The 25,039-nt window shown below is 45.8% G+C and overlaps 1 protein-coding gene and 1 long non-coding RNA gene across 2 annotated transcripts; both read right to left on the bottom strand.

Annotated features, from left to right (window-relative positions):
* Positions 1–17,458: 17,458 nt before the first annotated feature.
* Positions 17,459–20,841, bottom strand: LOC135223936 (ATPase family gene 2 protein homolog A-like). The gene is made up of 4 exons (XM_064262856.1): positions 20,528–20,841; positions 20,168–20,285; positions 18,816–18,999; positions 17,459–17,573 (listed from the first exon to the last, which is right to left on the bottom strand). The coding sequence occupies exons 1-4, from the start codon at positions 20,786–20,788 to the stop codon at positions 17,459–17,461; spliced, it is 678 nt and encodes a 225-aa protein (XP_064118926.1). The 5' UTR covers positions 20,789–20,841.
* A 646-nt stretch (positions 20,842–21,487) lies between these two features.
* LOC135224132 (uncharacterized) lies at positions 21,488–24,459 on the bottom strand. Its single transcript, XR_010316635.1, has 3 exons — positions 24,330–24,459; positions 22,256–22,401; positions 21,488–21,959 (listed from the first exon to the last, which is right to left on the bottom strand). It is a non-coding gene; the product is annotated as an uncharacterized LOC135224132 (long non-coding RNA).
* Positions 24,460–25,039: the final 580 nt, after the last annotated feature.

Raw genomic sequence — 25,039 nt, forward strand, 5'->3', positions numbered from 1 at the left:
GCGCCCTCCCCGCGCTACGACGGATCGGGCGAGGAGAAGAACGCCGATAACCTCCCCCCCCCCAAGGGGAAGAGCCATCTGTGGGAACTGAGCGGGGGGGGGGGTGTCTCGTTCCCACCCCCGCACAGTACCCATGTACCAACAACAAAATAAGAGCCCTAGAGCAATCGTGCCATCGGCACGAATACAAGGCATAAGGATCAATTCCCTGACTGAGCGGAACTTGAACCAAGTAATATTGATGCAATCAATAATAAGGAACAAATGAAAAATGCATCTTGCAAAACGATTCACTTCACAATGAAAAATGGCTCGGATCGAGCGCATTTGCGCCCTCGGTACCGAGCGCAAGGGTGAAAGGTTTCATTTCTACCTTTATGGATCAAGGTTTCTGGAAACCTTGATCCATAATGAATTGATGCAATCAACAAATATATGAAAATGAAAAGACTACTGCGCTTGCGATTTCACTTCATACAATAAAAAAGGGGGGAAGGATCAATTCCCGTGAATAGCGGAACATTGATCCCAGTCAACAATGCAATCTCAATAAAAAAATGAAAATGAAAAAGAACTGCACTTGCGATTTCACTTCATTCAAAATAAAAGGGGGGAAAAGGGGGGAAGGATCAATCTCCGGGTAAGCTCGGAAACTGAACCAAAATGAGTATTGCTACAATAAAAAAAAATAATATATGAAAATGAAAAAGAATACTGTACTTGCGATTCCACTTTCATACTGACTAAGTTTCCGTGCCGAGCGCATTCGTTCGGCAACGGGCATACAGGTCAAAAAATATAAATGAAAAGAGCACTTACTACGATTTTCATCTACACCTTTCCAACCCAATATACGCTCGGAGCGAGCGCTCCACCCGCCCTCGGCACCGAGCATACACAATACGAGGATCATTCTGGGGAAAATGAATTCCCGCAATTACGCCCTTCAGTCCCGGCACTCGGGTAATCGGAGGGCGTTGTGAACCAAGATCCTTTAATTCACAATTGAATTCAATGAAATGATTGTACTTACAATTCAGTTTCACTAGATACATAGAAAAAGAAAAAACACAATCACTGCGAAAGCAAACGACGATGAAGCGGGCAGAGAGCGATGATACACGTCCACACGCCAGCAAGCCGAAAGCAAAAGTGGTTTGTTTACCTCCCAGTCGCGCGCGCGCGCCTGTCGGACAAGCAGTTAACTATCCGAACCCTTGTTCGAAAGCTTACGACCTATCCAGCTGCCGCTAGTACCTTCCTATTGTAAAAGGACCGAAGGTTTGTATGCCGTGTCGGAACAAAAGAATAATCGTACTCTCGGTTGTCCTCCGTAGGAGTAACTATGGTATGAGTATATAACTTGAACCATACAACCGTTTGATAGTAATATGACGTAAGGGCAAAATAATATTACTATGATACAACATCGCTTGTTCACCTTTACCCGGCAGTATATATATACATATATCTGACTGGTAAGTTTTATGAACAAACGTAGAGTATTTTAGACACTTGGACAGCTACCTCCCTACTACATTCTGCCTCACCGAGGTAGGGAGAGCCATCACGCGGTAGTGTTTTGTCAATGAGAAATTATACGCTTACGCGATAGAATGAACACTCATGGCATTATCACTATACTTCACTACACTACTATAACTTTCCAATGCAAACATGATTCCAGGCTACGCAAAGATTTAAGAATCACAGATAGGGTATTACCCTCCAAAGACACTATTGTAGGGCCCGAAGGCATCACAGGTCTTTGGAGGGATAAATTCTACTGGACGGGGTAACTTGTGTTACACGCCTGGAGGAAGACCTCCTTACACTATCACGTTCTAGTTTACGTACCTATGATTCATAAGCCTTCCACGCAGAATCAGACATATTTTCACACTCGTTGCAGCGCTCATCAACCATACAAACATGTTTCCTACAATTCGCGCACACTGTATGAGGGTCTACCGAAGTTTTCGGTAGCCTAACCTTGCATTCTTCCACACAACATACCTGGCCTAGTCGAACTAGATCCAGACATCGTAAGTTTAAGGAAAAATCAAGCCAAAATAAAAACAATCCACCATTAGCGTATGCCTAACCACCGATCCTAATCAAATAACCAACCAAAAAGTCAATCGGGATACTCAAGTGACCAAAAGAATTCCAAAATCCAATGACGGAGGTGCAGAAAACACTTGTTGTCTGCACCGGCGACAGCAAAATATCTGACAGAAAATGGGAATGGTTCCTTACGCCCGCCTCCCAGCGGCGGAATGGGTACTACCACCTGGCCGCCACCACTGCGTGTGCCGGGAGGGGTTTTGAAATTCTGTCGGACTTCGGAGAATACAGCTATATACATATCTGGCAGGTAAGATTCATGAACAAATTATGGATTAAAAGCTTAGCCTACCCTATCATCACCAAAGAGATAAAATTTAAATATAAGACCTTAAAATGAAAATACCAAAAGGAACTGCTCAATACAATCACATAAACTGAATATCATTTATTAAAAAAATAGCAATACTATACAGTATTTTATTTGGTAAAATTTAACAAAACTTATGTTCCACCTAAATAAAACATTTTATTTTACGTCTTTCCTGAATAAACCATGTAACAAGTAACAAGCCTCAGCCCACTACATAAAATGACAATTTGTCGAAAATTGCATTTTTTCCTAACTATACAAACCTGAGGTCCTTTAACAATAGGAAGTAGCTAGCGGCAGCTGGAACGGTCGTAAGCTTCGAACAAGGGGAGAACGGTAGTTAACTGCTTGTCCGACAGTCGCGCGGCCAAATCACTTTGCTTTTGGCCCATGCAAAATACGCAGAGTGAGGGGTGGCATGAGGAGGGACTATATGTAAAGGACCTCAGGTTTGTATAGTTAGGAAAAATGCAATTTTCGACAAGTCATTTGTTCCGATATTCGTAATACAAACCATCGGTCCTTTAACAATAGGAAGACTCACTTCTTGGTGGGAGGAATCTGAGTCTTTTGATGAACAGACTGGTGTTCGTCCATCCCTGGAATGCCTCCCTGGTCGTAAGAGCGAGGGAGGGATCCAAGCCTCTGTCCGATTGATCGGGGTGTGCACCGCAGGATCAATGGTCAGACCTCTGGGCCGAGTACTAAGAGAGAGGCAAGCGTATCTCTTCGTACCAGCAAGCAAGAACTGTTCCTGTTTGCAAGAGGCAACATAAAGATGGGTTGTCTCAAGCTGGCATCCACTTCCTCCCCCTTGTTGGAGGAAGTGGTGGATATACGCTCCTATCCCAAGTGAAAGGGATAGGATGGGGCTCTGTTGAGTAGCTCACCTGCATCTTGTCCTTATCAGCAGGGTGACGACCGTGTCCCTCTAACCAACCAGGAGGTAGAGGGGAAGAAAAAGATGGGAAGAGGAGCCAGTCACACTCTCATTCACTCATCCATTCTTACGGTCACACCAGGACTCGATGCTGTTCAGCCTGCGAGGGTCTGGGTTCGCTACACAACGTGTTGAGCAGCCACCACGGGTCCCAAGGAAAAAGATCCAAGGACCTGTGGGCAATATCCAAAAGGTAGAAGGAAGGGCATGTGGTCTGGTTGGACCAGACCCCTGCCCTTCAGTACCTGCGCCAAGGAGAAGTTCTTGCGGACAAGGCAGCATCTCCTTCGCATCGAAGGCGGTGAAGTCCATTAGGGAGGGGATTGTGAACGACTCGAACCAATCGTCAGGACCGAAGGGTTCTGAGTCTTCGCTACGAAGTTCGGTACGAAATCGAGCGTCACGGATCCCCATCCCCTGGATGCTTGACTTCGCAGGAGAAGTCATGCAGTTCCTCAGAGGAAAAGAAGGAAATAGTCGCATGACCTATCCCTCTTCTCTACTTCGGTGATGTCCAGTACCCATACTGGTCTGGTCCGTTAGCAACGAAGTCTCTCGCATCCTCCTATCCCCATGCAGCGAAGTTCTCGTAGTGGATAGGACACCGACACTCCATGGTAGGTGTCAATGGTATGGGTACTGTGACAAGCTATTAAAACGAAGTAATGGTTGCTTTGTAACAACCGAACTAAGTCAACAGCGTAGTTCATAACTGACTCGGGCGCTCTGACAGCTGCCGACTGACTGCGTTCGGTAGGAGGCAAGTTGTCAAAGCATCCGAGTAAGTCACGTGACCTTCGCCTTTAAAGGGTTATGCCGAGAGACCAAACAAATAATGTATTTGTTTGTCACCAATGCTGGACAGCGAGGTGATGATTCTCTTAAGGCATGTGCCCAACAGGCGAAAGTCAATTGCCTTCTAGAGACCGAGGTCCCTGAAGGTCAAACATCTCATGGTTGTTGAATCTCAGCTAAGGAGAAACAACACTATGTACCGTTGAAGACGAAGGTAGATATTGAATGCAACCTACGTCTTCACAGATGAATCGAGAGAAGGATCTCAAGATTCATAACCTGTGCTTACAAATGACTGAAAACGCTAACCGCTATTTCATTGCTGTCCGGTGAGAAGTCGTAGTTGCAATGAAAGCGGGGCGTTCTTCAGTAATGAAAACACAGGGGAAAGCCGCCTGAAGAAACTGCTTCTCATGGGCTGAACATTTGGAAGTAGAGCTGTCAGGTCGGAGAGCAGGCGATGTCTTCTGACACATCCTGTAATTCGGGTTGAACAATGAACAATTGTACACCTACGAATACGAGATATTTTGAAGACAAACTCAGATGTCTGCAAAATCATTCGCATTATCGCAGTGCGATGCAGCGGGAGACTTGTACAGACTTCTGTTACCGTGCGGTAAACAGAAAAGATGAAAGAGTCCAAGAGATATCTCTGTTGAAAATTCTCGCAATGTCGAAGGCGATGGAATCTAGCGTCACAGCAGTAGATGGTCCTTCATTATTGCGAGAATCCCCATTAATCAGAGACCTAAGTCCATGATTGTTGGGCAGAGATACGGTTCGGTAGTCAATCAAAGCAGGGGAGAGAGAGACATACATGACCGTGAATCTCGGAGGCCCAGCTGATACTGAGCTGCTATCAGGCAGTTCAATACGCAGTAGTTGAGCCTGAGCTCTCGCTGACTCGTCATCCTGAGTTGCCAGGTAATCCATTATTCCACGAAGGAATGCGTTTGGCTAGAACTACCGAGCATAAAAGATATGCTCGGGCAATTATATTTAGGCGAAACGAATTTCGGTAAATATAAAAGTTGAAATGGTGTTGTCGTGACAAAACCATAAGTATATAAAATTGAAACTGAAAACTCCTGGGAGGTTGCAGTTCAATTAGAATACTTCTCTTCTAAGTCGCAATCCGTAGATTAACTAGGTATGCGCCTACCCCTCGGACAATTCACTGCTTAGTAGAATCATGTCGCGAGGTTAATATACGTAGTATATTTGTAGGATTCTGAACAACGATCTCCATCCTAAATTCTTTCCTTCAAGAAAACAAAATAAGGATTGGAGATCGACCACCTTCGTTCTCTATCAAAGAGAGTGAAGGAGAAGTCTTCCTCGAAGGAAAGCTTCAATGGTGAACAGAATACTAAGACGATAGTTCAAGCCAAACTGGATATTCCCGTCCGATCTCCTCTATTCCAGGTTGTCGCCTACTGTGAGATATGACAATTTGTCCAAAATTGCATTTTTCCTAACTATACAAAACCTGAGGTCCTTTTACAATAGGAAGGTACTAGCGGCAGCTGGATAGGTTCGTAAGCTTTCGAACAAGGGGTTCGGTAGTTAACTGCTTGTCCGACAGGCGCGCGCGCAGCGCGATCTGGGAGGTAAACAAATCACTTTTGCTTTTGGCCCAAGCAAAAACTGCAGAGTGAGGGGTGCATGAGGTGGGACTATGTGTAAAAGGACCTCAGGTTTGTATAGTTAGGAAAAATGCAATTTTGGACAAAATTGTCATTTGTTCCGACACGCATACAACCTTCGGTCCTTTACAATAGGAAGACTCACTTCTTGGTGGGAGGAATCTGAGTCTTTTGTGAACAGACTGGTGTTCGCCCAACCTTGGAATGCCTCCCTGGTCGTAAGAGCGAGGGAGGGATCCAAGCCTCTGTCCGATTGATCGGGGTGTGCACCGCAGGATCAATGGTCAGACCTCTGGACCAAGTACTAAGAGAGAGGCAAGCGTATCTCTTCGTACCAGCAAACAAGAACAAGTTCCTATTTGCAAGAGGCAACATAAAGTTATGGTTTGTCTCTTGTGGCATCCACTTCCCCCCCCTTGTAGGAGGAAGTGGTGGATATTCGCTCCCATCCCTAGTGAAAGGGATAGGAATGGGGCTCTGTCGAGTAGCTCACCGGCATCTCGTCCTTATCCAGCAAGGTGATGACCGTATCCCTCTACCCACAGGTAGAGGGGGAGAAAAAGATATGAAGAGAAGCCAGTCACTCTCTCATTCACATTATCTATTCTACAGTCACACCAGGACTCGATGCTGTTCAGCTGCTAGGGTCTGGGTTAGCTACACAAACTTGTTGAGCAGCCACCACGGGTCCCAAGGAAAACGATCCAAGGACCTGTGGGCAATATCCAAAAGGTAGAAGGAGGTGCCAGTGGTCTGGTTGTACCAGACCCTGCCTTCAGTACCTGCGCCACGGAGAAGTTCTTGTGTAACTCGAGGGAGATGTACTTCTAGGTCATCTTGGTGCTGACGAAGAGTCTTCAACACTCAGCCTGGGATGTCGAGTTTCTTCAGAAAGCGCGGTCGCGCTTTCACAGGACAAAGCAGCATCTCCTTCGCATCGAAGGCGGTGAAGTCCATTAGGGAGGGGATTGTGAAGGACTCTAACCGATCGTCAGGAAACCGAAGGGTTCAGAGTCTTCGCTACGAATTCGGTACGAAATCGAGCATCACAAATACCCATCCCCTGGATGCTTGACTTCGCTAGGAAAAGTCATGCAATTACCGGTCAGAGGAAAAGAAGGGAATGGTGTCGTATGACCTATCCCACCTCTCGACTTCGGTGATGTCCTGTACCCATACTGGTCTATCCGTCTGCAGTGAAGTTGTTCTTTCTTCGGTAGTGGATAGGACACCGACACTCAATGGTGGGTTGTCGATGGTATGGTACTGTGACAAGGCCGTTAGGACGAAGAAAAGACTGTTATGGAACACCAGAACTAAGTCCACAGCGAAGTTCGTAACAGATTTGGGCGCTCTGACAGCTGCCGACTGACTGCGTTCGGTAGGAGGCAAGTTGTCCAAAAAGCACCCGAGCAAGTCACGTGACCTTCGCCTTAAAAGGGTAATGCCAAGAGACTAAACAAATAATTTGTTCGTCACCGATGCCAGAAGGCAAGGTGATGACTCTCTTAAGGCATGTGCCCAACAGGCGAAAGTCAATTGCCTTCTAAAGACCGAGGTCCCTGATGGCAGAAGATATCTCATAGTATAGTTGATTCTCGGCTAAGGAGAAACAACACTATGTGCGTTGAAGACGAAGGTGTACAGAAAATGCAACCTACGTCTTCACAGCTGAACCGAGAGAAGGATTCTCAAGATTCGAACCTGTGCTACAAAGACTGAGAACGCTAAGAACCGCTATTCATTGCTGTCCGGTGAGGATCGTAGTTGCAATAAAAGCGGAGCGCTTTTCAGTAATGAAGACAGGGAAATACTGCCTGAAGAACTGCTTCTCATGGGCTGAACATTTGGAAGTAGAGCTGTCAGGTCGGAGAGAGGCGATGTCTTCTGACATATCTGTTAATTCGGGGCGAGCAATGAATAATTTCACACCTACGAATAACGAGATATTTTGAAGACAAACTCAGATGTCTGCAAAAAATCATTCGCATTATCGCGGTGCGATGCAGCGGGTGACTAGTACAGACTTCTGTTACCGTGCGGTAAACAGAAAGATGAAAGAGTCCAAGAGATATCTCTGTTGAAAATTCTCGCAATGTCGAAGGCGATGAAATCGAGCGTCACAGCAGTAGATGGTCCTTCATTATTGCGAGAATCCCCGTTAATCAGAGACCTAAGTCCATGATTGTTGGGCAGAGATATGGTTCGGTAGTCAATCATCAAACCAGGGGAGAGAGAGACGTAACCGACCGTGCATCTCCGAGACCTAGCTGATACTGAGCTGCTATCAGGCAGTTCAATACGCAGTAGCTCTCGGCGAACTCGTCATCCTGAGTTGCCAGGTAATCCATTATTCCACGAAGGAATGCGTTCGGCTAGAAACCATCGAGCATAAAGAATACGCTCGAGCAATTATATTTAACCGAAACGGATTTCGGTAAATACAAAAGCTGATTTTGGTGTTGTCATTGACAATACCAAGTATCTAAAATCGAAACTGATAACTGCTGGGAGGTTGCAGGCAACCCCGAGTTGCAGTTCAATTAAGATACAATTCGTCTCGGTCACAAACCGTAGAGTTAACTACGGTATGCGCCTACCCCCCGGACAATTCAACTGTTAAAAGAATCATGTCGCGAGGGTAATATACGTAGTATATTTGTAGGTTCTGTACCACGACCTCCATCCTAAATTCTTTTCCTCTCGAGGAATGAGAATAAGGATTGGAGATCGACCGCCTTCGTTCTCTAGTCAAGAGAGTGAAGGAGAAGTCTTTCCCAAAGGAAAGCTTCAATGGTGAACAGAATACCGAAGACGATAGTTCAAGCCAAACTGGAAGTTCCCGTCCGTTCTTCTCTATTCCAGGTTAATCGCCTCCCTACTGTGATACTCTTCTTTCAGCAGCAGTCTTCTTCCAAATGCTAGAAATTACAGGAATTCGAGCATAAGCGAGGTTCCCGATTATCGTGTAACAATTATCGGGGGGAGTCCTCGCTCACTTTTGGACCGTGGTCTCGCCTAAGTGTTTTGGAGATCGTAAAAAACTCGAACACTCTGAGTGCGCTAGAAATTCCGTAGAATTCTAAGCACTCTGCGAAACCCCCCACCGAATTCGTCAAACGATATCGGACTGGTGGTCCTCCCGATTCCACCCGTAGAAATCGAGAAAGGGGCAGGATCCCTCCTCAACGACTGGGCTTACGTCAGGTAGGACCCGAAGGTCCCCCCGGTAGCGCAGCCCCTAACGTGGGATCTACAGAGAAATCTCTGTAGGATCCCTCCCCTTTCCCTCGTAGCCGTAAGGAGAGAGGGAATGGGGGAGGAATTGGATACTGGCTCGCAATTGGAGAAGAAAAGGAGCAGCCATCGCCTTACGGCGATGGCCTCTCAGAGCCTGGGAAAACGTATCGTCAGGAGAAAACGTTTTCCCGAGGAGGGTACGAACTCATACTGTAGGTAAGGGTCTGCCGCCACTGTGAACGTCGTCTGGGTGGGGCTGATCGATACCTGACAGGAGAGAGCCGATACCGTCCTCCGACTCATTCCAGTCCTCGTCGAGGTCGAAACCTCAGGAGGGACCGAAGTGGTATTCAAATACGGTGTCCGAAGACACGTAGAAACGCCTCTGTCGCAGTAGAGGAGGTGAAGTAGCTTGTTTTCGACCGGCCAGAACTGAGAGCGCCTTCTTGTCCGGAGACGAGAGACTACCTGGTTCAACACAGTCGGCAAGCTCCGACGCGGCAGACCCACCGTCGATTTGGGTTCCCTCTCTCGGGCCCCAAAACGACTCGAGCCGAGACGTGGCTCTGTGGTGGGAGCGGCGATCCTTCCCCGAGGTCGTTGTGCTGACGAATCAGCGCCATAACCTCGGCAAAGTTCCTCTGGATCTCGGAAGTCACAGCATCTTGCAGAGTGGGGGGACCGTTAAGCCCTTCGAACAAGAGCATATTCCGAGAACCTTCCTCCTAAGAAGGGGGGGGGAACAGCGACAGCCCCTCTCGGTCTTCTCCATCCACTTGCGCATACGTCCTGGCCGGTCCAAGAACACCGTGCTGGCACGTAGGGCGTCATGGTGGGATCATGAGGGGCGCACCCCTCACGATCACTCCTCAATACCTCGCTCCTCCCGGTGTAACCCGAGGAGGTTGAAGGTACGGGAGAGGCAGACCTGACGCTCCCCTCCTCGCTCGCTGGCAGAACCAGCAGGCTTGGAGGGCTGCAGGCGATCGTCAACCCGCGGTGGCGATCGAGCTGCAGGCCTGGTCGAACCGTCTCCGCTGTGGGAGAACGGCTGGACTGAGCACAGCGGCCCCGATCTCGAGTGTCAGAAGAGCTGGTGCTGGTTGCCGTACCCGATCGCTCTCTGTGAGAGCGACGGTCAGGCGACCTGCAGGCTCCACTGTCCACAGTGAGACCGGTGCTTGTCCTCACGGCACGTCACGTCGCTGGTTCCAGCCGTGGCTGGCACCAGCGAACGGGAGGACCTCTTCCCAGCCTCAGCCCGTGGCCGGTCGGGACCGTGGCACGCATCCCCGGGTAGCCAGCTGGTCGCCGCGAGACCGAGAGCTGGTCTGGTGAGAGTCGCGTGAGCGGCTGTCACCAGTCTTCCGCCCCGTGCCGTGAACCTGACGCTGAGCGGACTCAGAGGTCTGGTTCCTGGCTGCACGGTCGCTGGTAGGCGACCGTACACTCGGTACCTCCCTGCGAACAGAGGCCGAGACGGACCCATGATGCAGTGGCAGAACCACTGACACCAGGCGAGGAAGTACCGGTGTTAGCCGGTACCCCTCTGGTCCCCGTAGTCTTCTTCCTTGCGGAAGAAGAGACGGGCCCCGCTCCCACCCGAAGGAGCAGGAGGACCAGCGGAAGGAACCCTCCCGTCCCACCGAGGTGAGACGGGTCCCGAGAAGCTCCCGAGGGAGACTTCTTGGAGGATGGGAGGAGGCAACCTTCTTCTTCCTCGGCTGTGAAGCCTTAGAAGTCGAAGGGGAAGAGGCGGCAGCCGAGGCGCCACCGCGACGTGAAGAAGATGAAGACGACGACGACGACACCTTCCTCCTCTTCTTCGTCAGCTTCCTCAGGACAGACGTAAGATCTGCTATCCAGGGCGGAGCCGGGGCTGCTGTAGCCGAAGCCACAGGGCCCGGACGCACCTGTACAGACAGACCAAAGTCTGGGGTAGTACCACCACGAACAGGACGACGTCAGCAGGTATGGGCATCTCAGGAACAGCAGGCACAGCCAGCACAGCATCGGTAGGGACAGCCAGCGCAGCAACGGCAGGGACAGCCAGCGCAGCAACGGCAGGGACAGCCAGCAGCAGCAACTGCATGGACAGTCAGCCCAGAATCGGCAGGTACGGCAAGGCAGCACCGGAAACACAGGAAGTGGAGCAGCAGCCAGCAACATCCTGGTACCGGCGGCAGGTCCAGGGGCGAGCTATAGGGCATGCGGAAGTGTGGTCGCGGCAGGCGCGGCAACCACGAGGCGCGGGGCGGCACGCCCCCCCCTCTCGGTAACGGTGAACGGCACTTCACAGCGGCTGTAGGCAAGACTGTTTACCACGTGAGGCGAGTACACCAGGTGAGGAGGGACGTCGTCACCTGGAGCGTGGTCACCACTCCATGGGTGACCGCAGTAGGCCCAGACATAGAACCGCAGCCCCTGGACACTAGCACGCCCTGCAAATGGAAGGACGCCCATACCTCACCAAGGTCCACCCTCGTGGCAGTAGCACCTGCGGAAATAACAGTAGTAGCGATTAGTGGGGGAAGGGGGGGGTAAGTTCCCTCGCGCGGGGGGGTGAGCCCTATCCGAACGAGTAGAAGACCCCGAATACAATTGCACATCGGGCACCGAGCGCCCATCCCCCGCGCTCGACGGATCGGGCGAGGAGAAGAACGCAGATAACCTCCCCCCCCAAGGGGAAGGGGCCATCTGTGGGAGCAGAGAGTCGGGGGGGGGGGGGGGGGGGGGGGTTCTCGTTCCCACCCCCGCACAGCACCCATGTACCCAACAATAATAATAAGAGCCCGAGAGCAATCATGCCCTCGGCCCGAATGCAAGGGCATAAGGATCAATTCCCTGACTGAGCGGAACTTGAACCAAATAAATATTTGATGCAATCATAATAAAAGGAATAAAATAAAAAAGAATCTTGCATTACGATTCACTTCACAATGAATAAGGGCTCGGATCGAGCGCATTTGCGCCCTCGGTACCGAGCGCAAGGGTAAAAGGGATCCATTCCCGATTATGAATGGAAACCTTGATCCATAATGAATTGATGCAATAAAATATATATGAAAATGAAAAAGAATACTGCGCTTGCGATTTCACTTCATACAAATAAAATGGGAAGGATCAATTCCCTGGGAAATAGCGGAAACATTGATCCAAGTAAACAATGCAATCTCAATAAAATATGAAAATGAAAAAGAACTGCACTTGCGATTTTCACTTCATTCAAACAAAATAAAAAGGGGAAAGGATCAATTTCCGGGTAAGCTCGGAAACTGATCCAAAAATGAGTATTGCTACAATCAAAATAATATATATGGAAATGAAAAAGAATACTGTACTTGCGATTCCACTTCCATACAGAATAAGTTTTCGTGCCGAGCGCATTCGCTCGGCAACGAGCATACAGGTCAAAAAAAAAATATAAATGAAAAGAGCACTTACTTACGATTTTCATCTACACATTTCCAACCAAAATATACGCTCGGAGCGAGCGCTCTCCCGCCCTCGGCACCGAGCATACACAATACGAGGATCATTTCTGGGAAAATGAATTCCCGCACTTACGCCCTTCAGTCCCGGCACTCGGGTAATCGGAGGGCGTGGTGAAACCAAGATCCTTTAATTCACAATTGAATTCAATGGAAATAAATATGAAATGATTGTACTTACAATTCAGTTTCACTAGATAAAATAGAAAAGAAAAACACAACCATGCGAAAGCAACGACGATGAAGCGGGCAGAGAGCGATGATACACGTCCACACGCCAGCAGGCCGAAAGCAAAAGTGATTTGTTTACCTCCCAGTCGCGCCGCTGCGCGCGCCTGTCGACAAGCAGTTAACTACCGAAACCCCTTGTTCGAAAGCTTACGACCTATCCAGCTGCCGCTAGTACCTTCCTATTGTAAAAAAGGACCTCAGGTTGTATGCCGTGTCGGAACAAAGTTTCTTTCAGCAGCAGTCTTCTTCCCAATGCTAGAAATTCCAGGAATTCGAGCATAGGCGAGGTTCCCGATTATCGTAACGTATCATCGGGGATTCTCGTCTCGCTCACTTTGGACCGTGGTCTCACGTAAGTGTTTGAAGATCATAAAAAAAACTCGAACACTCTGAATGCGCTAGAAATTCCGTAGAATTCTAAGCAGTCTGCGAAACCCCCACCACCGAATTCGTTCAAACGATATCGGCTGGTGGTCCTCTCGATTCCCGTAGAAATCGAGAATGGGGCAGGATTCCTCCTCAACGACGGGCTTTACGTCAGGTAGGACCCGAAGTCCCCCCGGTAGCGCAGTCCCCAACGTGGGATCCTACAAAGAAATCTCTGTAGGATCCCTCCCCCTTTCCTCGTTAGCCGTAAGGAGAGGGGAAAGAATGGGGGAGGAATTGGATACTCGCTCGCCTTCCCAGTGGAACTAGCAGTTGGAGAAGAGTAGGAGCAGCCATCGCCTTGCGGCGATGGCCTCTCAGAGTCTGGGAAAACGTATCGTCAGGAGAAAACGTTTTCCCGCGGAGGGTTACCGAACTCTCACTGTAGGTAAGGGTCTGCCGCCACTGTGAACGTCGTCTGGGTGGGGCTGATCGACACCTGACAGGAGAGAGCCGATACCGTCCTCCGACTCATTCCAGTCCTCGTCGAGGTCGAAACCTCTCAGGAGCACCGAAGGAGTATTTAATACGGTGTCCGAAGACAGTAGAGAAACGCCGCTGTCGCAGTAGAGGAGGTGCGGAAGTAGCTTGATCGACCGGGCCAGAACTGAGAGAGCCTTCTTGTCCGGAGACGAGAGACTCTGGTTCGAGACAGAATCGGCAAACTCCGATCGCGGCAGACCCACCGTCAGTTTGGGTTCCCTCTCGGGCCCCAAAACGACTCGAGCAGAGACGTGGGCTCTGTGTGGGAGCGGGCAATCCTTCCGCAGGGTCATTATGCTGACGAATCAGCTTAATGACTTCTGCAAATTCCTCTGTATCTCGGAGTAACCGCGTCTTGCGGAGTAGGACCGTCCAGTCCCTCCAACAAGAACAGATCCCGAGATACTCCTCCTTCAGAAGGAGGAACAGCGGCAGACCCCTGACGGTCGCCTCCAGCTACTTGCGCGTATGTCCTGGTCGGTCCTAGAACCGTGCCTGGTCCATACGGCGTCATAGCTGGGATCGCGAGCGGCGCACCTCTCGCGATCACTCATAGGAGGTACCTCGCTCCTCCCGGTGTAGCCCGAGGAGGTTGAAGGGTTTGTACAAGGAGGAGAGGCAAGACCTGACGCTCCCCCCTAGCTCGCTGGCAGGACCAGCGTGCTTGGAGGGCTGCTGCTGATCGTCAACCCGCGGTGGCGATCGAGCAGCCAGCAGGCCTAGCCTTGCCGTTCGCCTGGGGCGAGAGGCTCGGCTGAGAAACGTCGACGCTGATCTCTAGCGTCAGGCGAGCTGTTGCTGTACCGTCTCCGCCCGGTCCCGATGGGAGCGGCGTCAGGTGACCTGTTAGGCTCGCTGTCGCGGTGAGACCGGCGAGCGTCCTCCACTCGGCGCGTCGAGCCGCTGGTACCAGCCGTGGCTGGTACCGACGGCCGTGGGGACCCCTTCCTCGCCTCAACCCGTGGCTGGTCAGCGACCGTCACGTCAACCCGAGCAGCCAGCTGGTCGCTGCGAGAGCGTCCACTGGCCTGGCGAGAGTTGTCTGCACGACACTCGCCAGTCTTCTGCTCCGCGCTTCGGTCTTGGCGGCGAGCGAGCTCGGGTGTCAAGACTTTGGCTGGACGGTCTCCCGCGGGAGACCGTCCACCTCGGTACTTCTCGCTAACGAGAAGCCGAGGCGGATCCTGGTTAGCGGTTAGAACCGCTAGAACCAGGCGAGGAAGTGCCAGCCGAAGCTGGTACTCCTCTGGTCCCCGTCCTTCTTCTCCTTGGTAGAATAAAAGACGGGCCCTGTTCCCGAGGGAGCAGGAGGACCAGCAGAAGAGCTCACCGAATCGCCGGAGCAAGACGGGCCCTTAGAAGGTCCCGAAGGAGCCTTCTTAGGGGGGAAAACCCAAAAAAAACCCGGGTTACCAGCTGGTCGCTGCAAGAGCGGCCGCTGGCCTGGCAAGAGTCACCTGAGCGTCTCTCACCAGCCTTCTGCTCCGTGCCGCGTCGGTTGGCGCCGAAACTTGGCTGCACGGTCTCCCGAGGGAAAACGTACACTCGGGATCTCTCGCGAAAACGAGAGACCGAGCCGGAACCTGGCGTAGCGGCATCGCCGCTAGCACCAGGCGAGGAAGTACCAGAGCTAACCGATACTCCTCTGGTCCCGTCTATCTCTTCTTACGGAAGGGGAGACGGACCCCGCCCCGCTCCCGAAGGAGCAGAGGACCAGCAGAAGGACCCCCCATCCCACCGGGGTGGGACGGGCCCTTAGAAAGTTCCCGAAGGAGACTTTCTTAGGGGGGAAGGGGGCAGCCTTCTTCTTCTTCGGCTTATGGGCCTTAGAAGTCGAAGGGGAAGAGGCAGCAGCAGACGATGAAGACGAAGATGACAGCTTCTCTCTCCTCTTCCTCGTCAGCTCACGCAGGACAGTCGTCAGGGTCCTCCATCCAGGCCGGAGCCGGGGCTATTGCCGAAGCAACATGGCCCGACTGCACCTGTCCGGAAGGACCTGGGACTGGGGAGACACACCGTGGGCAGGACCAGCATGGACAGGCTCAGGAACCAGGAGCGACAGGAACAGCAACCAGCTCAGGAGCGGCAGGAACAGCGGCAGCGGTAGACCCAGAAGGGACAGCCAAGCCAACAGCGGGAATCACATCAGCGGCAGGTACGGCAGCCAGCGGAACAAACCTGGGTACTGGCGGCCGGTCCAGGGGCGAGCTGCTGGAACAGCGGAAGTCTGGGGCAGGCAACACGTAAAGGAAGAAAACAGGCGGCGGCGGGCCAAAAAAAAAACACCACCCCCTCGGTACGGCGGCGGCCCTAGTAGCGGCAGACGGCGTCACCGACACAGCATGGGGAGTGTAGACCAGGAGGGGGGGGAGCAGCATAAGCAGCCGTGGTAGTAGTGGAGACCGCCCCAGACCTCGCTAGACGCTGCAGCAGCCCGTGGATGCTAGGCACGCCCTGCCGCCGCGGTGGTCCATACCTGTCCAAGGTCGTCTCCCACGGATGTAGCACCTGCGGTAACATAGATAGATTAGTAAGAGGGGTTCCCTCACGCACGGGGGGAAGGCATGCCCCACCCCGAACGCAAGGAAGACCCCAAATACAAAATACAACGAAGAAGCTGAGCGGGGGGCAGGAAGGAAGACGAAGAATCAGATACCAAGGGAGTCGCGGGAGAGCTTTCCGACGACTTCCTGGCAGACCTTCGCTTCCCCTACCCCCGCACAGCAGTGAAAAGTAATATGAAAATGAAACAGAATACTGCCCTTGCGATTCACTTCATAGAACTTAAAGGGGAAAAGATCAATTCCCGGGTAAGAACGGAAACTTGATCCAAATAATATGATGCTATCATAAAAAAATATATATGAAAATGAAACAGAATACTGCACTTGCGATTTCACTTTCACATAAAATAATCGTAAGGATCAATTCCCGGGTAAGAACGAAAATTGATCAAATAAAACCAAATAAATTTCATGCAAATAAATAAATGAAAATGAAAAGAATATTGCAATTGCGAATCCACTTTCATTGCATTCTATTATACAAAATAAAAGGCTCGTGTCGAGCGCAATCACACTCTCGGTAACGAACGCACAGGGCAAAAATATAATGAAAAGAGTACTTACATTTTCAATTACACACTTTCGCCCAAAATACATGACTCGGCGCGAGCGCGCCCGCCCTCGGCACCGAGACATAATTCAAGGGTTCAATTCATGAAAAGAGAGGAAATCGCCGCATCTACGGCGATAGCTCCATGTTGGTTCATAATTAAGTAATGAAAATGAAAACAGTGTACTTACAGTTTCATTTTCAAGTCAAACAAACCATTAGTAGAAAAACACAATATAAACAAAGCCTACGACGATGAAGCGGGCAGAGAGCGATGACGAACACGTCCTTCACACCCGCGGCCGAAAGCAAAAGTGATTTGTTTACCTCCCAGTCGCGCGGCGCGCGACTGTCGGACAAGCAGTTAACTACCGTTCTCCCCTTGTTCGAAGCTTACGACCGTTCCAGCTGCCGCTAGCTACTTCCTATTGTTAAAGGACCGATGGTTTGTATTACGTATCGGAACAACTGTGGTCCACAGTATAGCATCTGTTCATTAAAACTAGTTACGGGTTAATGGACTACCTGTTCATCAAAGCTAGTTATGGGTTAATGGACTAAGGGATCTGTAAGCCTAGATCCTCTGGCCAATCTATTATACATGTAAACTAGCATTCTATCTGTAGAGAAAATTAACTGATTACTGTAACTAGGAGTGACCAATACCCGTTTCCATCAGGTTTTCTTTGGCCATTTTGACTCTATCTTCCTGTACTTTTGACTTCCTAATGACAGCTAAATAACCAGTGTTCTGAAGTCCTAGGCTATGCATAGATTCTACAACATGGTGCTGGCTTTGAGTGTACCTTGCCTGAGCACACATACAAGCATACTTCCCCTGTTTTGTTAGTTTTCTATTCACTATGCATAACATTACGATTTATCTGTAAACAAGTAGCCAATGAAGGTACAATGTGTATTTTCCCTAATGCAATGATACATGTACTGTACTATACTCTGTTTTTTTCCATTTGTCCACCCGCCTGTGGTGTTTGCGTATGGTAACACTGCGTCCCGGGCTTTAGATAGTTACATTCAACAATGACAATAATATCCTATTTCAAATATTAACGGTGTAATTAGCATACAGTAATTTATTAAAACACTTTTCAGTTGCAAATGTACACCCAGATATCCTTTTAAATACCTAAACTTACACATAGCGTAATTATTTAAAGCCCAGGACGCAGTGTTACCATGCAAAAACACCACAGGCGGATGGACAGATGGAAAAAAACAGAGTATAGGTATGCACATACACAGACTGAAAATTATTTATGTAACACTACATTATTGTAATACAGCTTTTGATGTGTCAATTAAAATACTTTATAAAGGGGGAAGTTAGGGTGTTGTTTACTTAACATAATACTGTACATGCATGTACATATACCTGAAGGATAGCCTATTGGCTAGGCTTATACACTGACCTTATAAAAGAACAATCACATAAGTAATAAAGTTTACAGAAAATCTTATTCCCGCACACCAACTTATATAAAATTTCTTTTATTTAACCTACAATTTTGCTTTTTACATCCTTTTTGACTGCATATTTAAGCACTCATAAATCCCTGTCATTGTCATCCATTAGATGCACAAAAGTAGGAGTGTTATAAAATAATTTATGCTATACATACATAAGTTGCTTCTGTTTTCTCTTGTAAATTACAGCAGAATTATCATTACAAATAGATTTTTCCTAGTGTTGTAGCTGTATGCTTTGTCCCTGATTTTTTCCTGCCATACTGCAAATACTTATTGCTAATGTATTAAATGTTTATGTGTAAAACAGTACCTCTCTTAATATTTTCCCCAGGGGGGTATCTTATAAGGCCGGGGGTCTCATATGCCACAAAATATAGTAGCATGACAGATCACGAACTTTACCTTAACCAACGGATTTTGTATTTACTAATTAGGTTCTTCTGATATCCTATACGAAAGCTTAATTTAGCTTAGTAATAGATACTTGTACTTATATCTTTTATATATCACTGACTAACCTTTGAGCTGCAACATACAGAGCCTGAAAATCTCCAAAAATGTATCCAGCTGTGCGTTGCGCTAAAATTCTCATCTTATCCTTCGGCTCTGGCAGTGAGAAGATCCAATCAAACATCAAACTTCGCTGAGAAAGGTCTGGTACCTCAACAATTTCTTGGTGGCTCCACACACTCCACAAATCAGCTATAAAAGGTAGTTACTTCATAAACTAAAATAATAAAAGAAATATACAGAAAAATAAATTTTTTAACTTATGAAACCATGGCTTAAAAGAAATTTTTTCTAATCACTAAATGTTGAAAGATTTGGTCAAAACTATAACCTATTATCATATCACTCCTAATGGCTTAGCATGTAATCAGAAGAGGCAGGCAACTACCACCCTAACACATAAAAAGCTTTTGTATGAAGTGAATTGATGGAAGAATGGAAGAATGGAAACTTATTTTAAATTCTAAACATCTCTTTTGGAACAAAATAGACAAAATTATTACTATCAATTCACACAGAATGGACAAGGACACGGCAAGAAGACTCTTGATAAGAATGTAAAAGTTCCTAAAAGACTTGTTAGGAAACAAGTGATTATACACACACTCCTAACAGGTCACCCCTGCATTATTCTGCCTATTTTGAATGCCATTCACCACTACCAGCACAAAGATATAGCATATGCTAACTTTAACAGTAGGTAAGATTCATTCCAAATAAAAAGCTTTTGTGGGACTTCATTTGAAGTGATCAATAAAGTATCAGACAATGTGGTTATGAATGTCACAAAATTTATGCTGCCATAAGAAAGTTCTCTTATCATTTCAATACATTTGCTCTATAAAAATCCAGTACATAACTTTTTTTAAAAATGCAATCTTACAGCTAGGGTGTAACCTCGGTTTTCATACGTAATCCATTCCAGAACGTCTTTGCTGAAGCCTGAAAATGTACAATTATGCATTCCAGATACCACAAAATATTAGTAAAAATACATTCTATTGAGAATAAGCACACTTTTACATACAGAAAACAATGAAAAATAAACTCTTCTTGAGGTATGGAAGATGGAGAGGAGGGGAAAGGGAGGAGGAGAAGTTATTGTTTGGAAGGGGAATCCCTCTCCAGAAGGGGACTTCAGGTATCAAGGACCTACCTGTGGTTAACTTCTCTTCATTTTTTACTGGCACTATCTGGGTCACTTCCCTTCTTCGTTTTTTACTGGCCACTAGGACCAGCTTGAGAGTCATATGAAATCTGAGGTCAGACTGTATAAGTGACTAAATCAATTGTTCAAGTTCAGTTAGAGTTCAAACCTAAAAACTAATCAAAAAAAGATAAATTGTGTTCTGAACTGTACCTGAGACCAAAGATCGCTGAGGGGTTGTACCCACTACAACAACATCTGACTGTTGTAGTTTAACCATTTCTTCTTTCAAAGCTCCTACCACACGACCATCATCATTTCCATCATTATCCTGTGCATTGTTTTGGTTTTTAAGACAAAAAAGAAATGAAGAGAAAAACTGTATTATACTGAATATCATACAATTTTAGATCTAGTCTACCAAAAGTCAAGAGATGTATTAATAATCATTAATAATTATTAATAATGTATTAATAATTTGATTCATTCAAGTACAGTATCAGATAATCATGCAATACTTTACTAAAATACTTATTATTTTCAGATGACAGGAGTGACAATTTCACAATGTACCTTTGCAATGCAATGAACATCTTTCAGAGCAAGAATACAATGGCCATTCATTGATGCTCGTACAAACACCTGGCGAACACGTGCTTCGGTTGTTCCACTTGTGTCCCCTTTTAAATGCCAGCAATCCACCCAAAGGACTTCTAAACCCAGATCAGAGGCTGCCAAGTTTACTGCTTCTTCAACTCCATTACCTGGAGGTCCAATAAATAAAACAGATGCACTGGCTACCGAATCTGCCGTAACTGAATACTGTTCTTTCATCACTTGAGAAGATGCCACACATTCAGATGCTCTTGCACTTGATGTGTGTGAATTATGCAAGTCACTCTTATCACTGCATTCTGACAAACTTGTGAATTGGTTTTTGAATCAAATAGCCCTTGAGCTCTGCTTTTCTCCATCTCACCAATTGGACTGATTTTTTAAACGTTTGAAAAAAAAAAAATACTGCTGCTTAAAACTGGAGGTATTTTTTTTTTTTTTACTTTACCACTCTCTGAATGGTTTCATTCAGTGAAGGAAGAGGGCAATGTGTTGCACCGCTAAGATACAGCCTAGTGAAGCTTTTATTCACAAGCATTGTCTGCTGGCTTTCATTTCTGTCCTTCCCTTTAACAGAGCAAATTTTAATGAAGATATATTTTGGAGGGATTATACAATTACTGTTAGCAAATTCATAAGCAAGATGGCTTGGCAGTGGAATCACAAGGACATCATCAAAGGTTACTCCTTTTGGTAAGCTAAAATAGTCATTAATAATTCTATCTATATAGCTTCCACATTTATAATGGAGGGATATATATTTTAACCTGCACCTCAGATGCTTGCCGCGGGGCTTTGGAAAAAACCATTTCACATCCTCATATATCAGAGGTTCTGTATTGTGAGCATTATGCCACAACACAAGTACTCTTTGAAAAGCTGATGACATACAGTACTGAAAATCATTTGTCACTCTACAGTAACTTCCACATTCTGTTGGTTCTTGACCACATTATGATAAAGAATGGGAGATACCATGCATAAATCATCAGGAATATCTGGTGATATATGGAAAACAATCCATCTACTTTTGGTGTGACAGAACTGCTTTAAATTTGGGTCTTCATAGCACTTTGTGTAAAAGTTTGCATTTACCCACTGGCAATTCTTCACACTAAGAGAAAACGCAGTCTTTGGACTGACAAGGGCCACAGAATTGAGATCATACTCAACTCCATTTGGTTTCACTTTTTTGTGGAAGCTTTTCACTGAAAGTTTTTGCACTTTCAGGGTAATATTGTGGCTACAACTTCCTCTAGCTACTTTGGTGGCATATACAATAGGATTCCTTATGTGGGGACGGGTTGCTTTCAGTAGCGAGCAAACATACAGGAGAATACCTAACTCACAAAGTCCTCTTTTGGTAAACTTCCTTTTATCCATAGTTGACCTGAAATATGAAATTTTTAAATATCAACAGGTAAAGAATACATTCAAAGTAAAATTAAATAATCTTCAGTTGCACTGATAAATAAAACCTATGGAACTGTATGTTTTATAACATTTGATTGAATACACAGAATAAAACAAAAAATTTTAACTTCCCAAAATATTTTGTGGTTGCAGTAGAAAAAACTACAATGAAATTTTCATGTTTAAACATTTGAGAAGCCATACATATAAAGTACAGTACTGTATCTTGAACTTATAAAACATATTTTAAATGAAATTTTCTGATTTACTTACTTTATTTTACATTAGCCCTAAGCTACTGACAATAGCATTAAGACAAGACCAATCTGCACCATGTGAAGAAGTCACAGCACATATATACATATTTTTCAGTATTGTCTTCATGTACAATTAACCTCCTTCCTTCTTTCATTACAGGCCTGAAAATTTTAGAAGTGGTAAATATATTGTAAAATTTCACAATTTTCTTCTGTGAATATTTTGTAAATTTTTCAACTTTTTCCTCAAGTCCAATCTTGAAAGAGAAGTTGATTAAAGACACATAGCACATAATTACTATATAATATGCATTACAATACTTACTTTATTTAGCACATAAACCATTAAAATAGTTTAAACTCAAAACCAAGGAACCATTTTCCATCTAAATTTTGTAATGAAGACAACCGAGTTCAAACATGAATAGTTTTGTTTCAACAAATGACCAGCACAAGAATTTATGATTTTTTTTTCAGTCAGTGGTCTACATGAACTATTTCCTATATCTACTTCAACCAAAATGGTTAATGATAGGCTACACTAAAGAATGAAAATTTTTTATTTGATCCTAATAATCTTAAACTACAATTGGCAATGCAATGCTAAGAAACTTTCAACAGGCCTTATATTAAAATATTCACCTTGTACAGAATAGACATCAAGTTCTTCACAAAACATATGGTAGCAAATGCCTAAATTAGCATAAAGACATTTGCAGAACAGGTTTAAGCCTATGTGACAAGGCAGTAGAAGTTATAATCAAAACTGACAAGTTTATGAACAGTACTAGAATAGCGCAGTTAAATTTATGGACATTGGGTCCACATGAATAACTACTACTTCACAACAGCTATCCTACTCCAAAATGGCATAAGTAAACTAAATCTGAGGTAAATTTTGCATGTTCTCCATAATAACTGATATTAGGATTATTTCTACATTAAATTCTTATAGGCAATGCGACAGCTAATGCATGTGTAGCCTAGGCTATGGCCTACTGAGATACTGGTATCATGTTTGGTACCAGCTCCTTGGGAGTGAATGTTAAAATGATGGCAAATACACATAGTACCGTAATGACAAAAAAAAGATGTAAAACCAGGCTGCAGTAGCAGTCATCAGATCTATCCTCAGCCTACTCCAACATGCTTATTATGAGTTTGCAGGATTTCGTAATGTACAAGTAGTGTATTACTCGATGCACCACTATTACTTATATTAACCCAAAAGACTACCATTAAGAGCACTGTTGAAGTTATCAAAATATTACCATTAAGAACAATGAAGTTATCAAAATAGGTATTACCATTAAGAGCACAGATTAGTTATAAAATATTACAATTAAGAGTATACCTAGGCTCCTAATTATCAAAATATTACCATTAGCCTACTCTAAGAGCATAGGCAAATAGTTATGAAATAATACCATTACCTATGAGAACAATATTACCATTAGCCTACTCTAAGAGCATATGCAAATATAGTAGTTATGAAATAGGTATTACCATTAAGAGAAAAAGTTTAATTATTAAAATATTAGGTACCATTAGCCTATCTGGGCCTGAGAGCATTTTCTAGCTAGGTAGACTACTAATAATATAAAATATACTATAGTATCACCGCGATCATAGGCTTTAGCCTAAGTGGGTCCGCCTAAGTTATCAAACCATTACCATTTAGCCTACAGCACTGACTAGAGGTTATCAAAATACTATTACCATTAGCCTGGCCTTAAGAACATGGGTAGTGGGTCGGTGAAGAATTACGAAATTATGGGCTAGGTACCTACCTAGTATATAGGTAGGTATAAACCTAGAGAGAATTACTACTACCTACTACCTAGTAGGCTTGCAGTTACTAGGCTAGCTATAAAAAAAATATTACCATTCAAGAGAATAGGCGAAGCGTTATCAAAATACCTACTAGCCTATATACCTATTACCAATGTGAGCATGCTTTCCTAATACTAGGTAGTTCCTCTTGTCATAGATAATGGCATACGCCTAAGTTCTATCAAAGCATAGTTATCTCTGGTCTTCTTGACGACAGTCAAATAGTAATAAACTTTCAGGACAGGTGGTGTCATTACCGTGATAGTAGTAGTGATAGTAGTATGAGGAGAGGCTTCCTATGTAACAGCTCTACTTTACCATTAAGTATTCGACTTTGTACGTTGAACGGGGCTTTTCCTTGATAACTTCATTCCAGGAGTTATTGATAATACTCCTCTTTTTAGCTCTTGTATTTTGTTTTCCTCTAATTCTCGACACTTGCGCAGATCGAAGTTCAATTGCACTTCCATCTCATTCATATTTGTGAACCAATTTAGGTACAGCTAAATCATTCACATTGCACTGCCAGAAGATCTTCAGTAATATTGTTTAGACTTAGTGGTTGTGGAATAAATCTCTCTCTCTCCTCTTCCTCCTCTCTCTCTCTCTCTCTCTCTCTCGCTCTCTTCTCTCTCATCTCACACACACACACAAGTAATATCAATACTAAGGCAACAACAAATGGAAGGAATGTTACAAAGACAGTTGATTTCAATCTGTTACATGTCCGTAAAATTCAAAATACCTATGAGGGCTTGTATGCGCATGAATAACTGAGAACTTAGTATGTATGGGCCTGAGACAATAGCCAAGACTGCCTCACCTCCTTGATGTGTGTGTGTGTGCGTGTGTGTGTGTGTCTACACGTAACAGAATTACCTAACAAAAGCTATACTTTGTATCGATATATTTGTGGTCTCATTATGGGTCCATCGACTATACCTTGGATAAGTACATTAATATATCA

This window comes from Macrobrachium nipponense, chromosome 10, assembly GCF_015104395.2.
Source record: "Macrobrachium nipponense isolate FS-2020 chromosome 10, ASM1510439v2, whole genome shotgun sequence".
Lineage (NCBI taxonomy): Eukaryota > Metazoa > Arthropoda > Malacostraca > Decapoda > Palaemonidae > Macrobrachium > Macrobrachium nipponense.

Coding starts and splice junctions, on each gene's coding strand:
- LOC135223936 (XM_064262856.1), bottom strand. CDS start 20,788: ATGAAAGAACAGTATTCAGTTACGGCAGATTCGGTAGCCAGTGCATCT. Junction 20,286..20,527: donor ATGTTCATTGCATTGCAAAG/GTACATTGTGAA, acceptor AACAATGCACAG/GATAATGATGGAAATGATGA. Junction 17,574..18,815: donor CTGTATGTTGCAGCTCAAAG/GTTAGTCAGTGA, acceptor ATCTATGCATAG/CCTAGGACTTCAGAACACTG.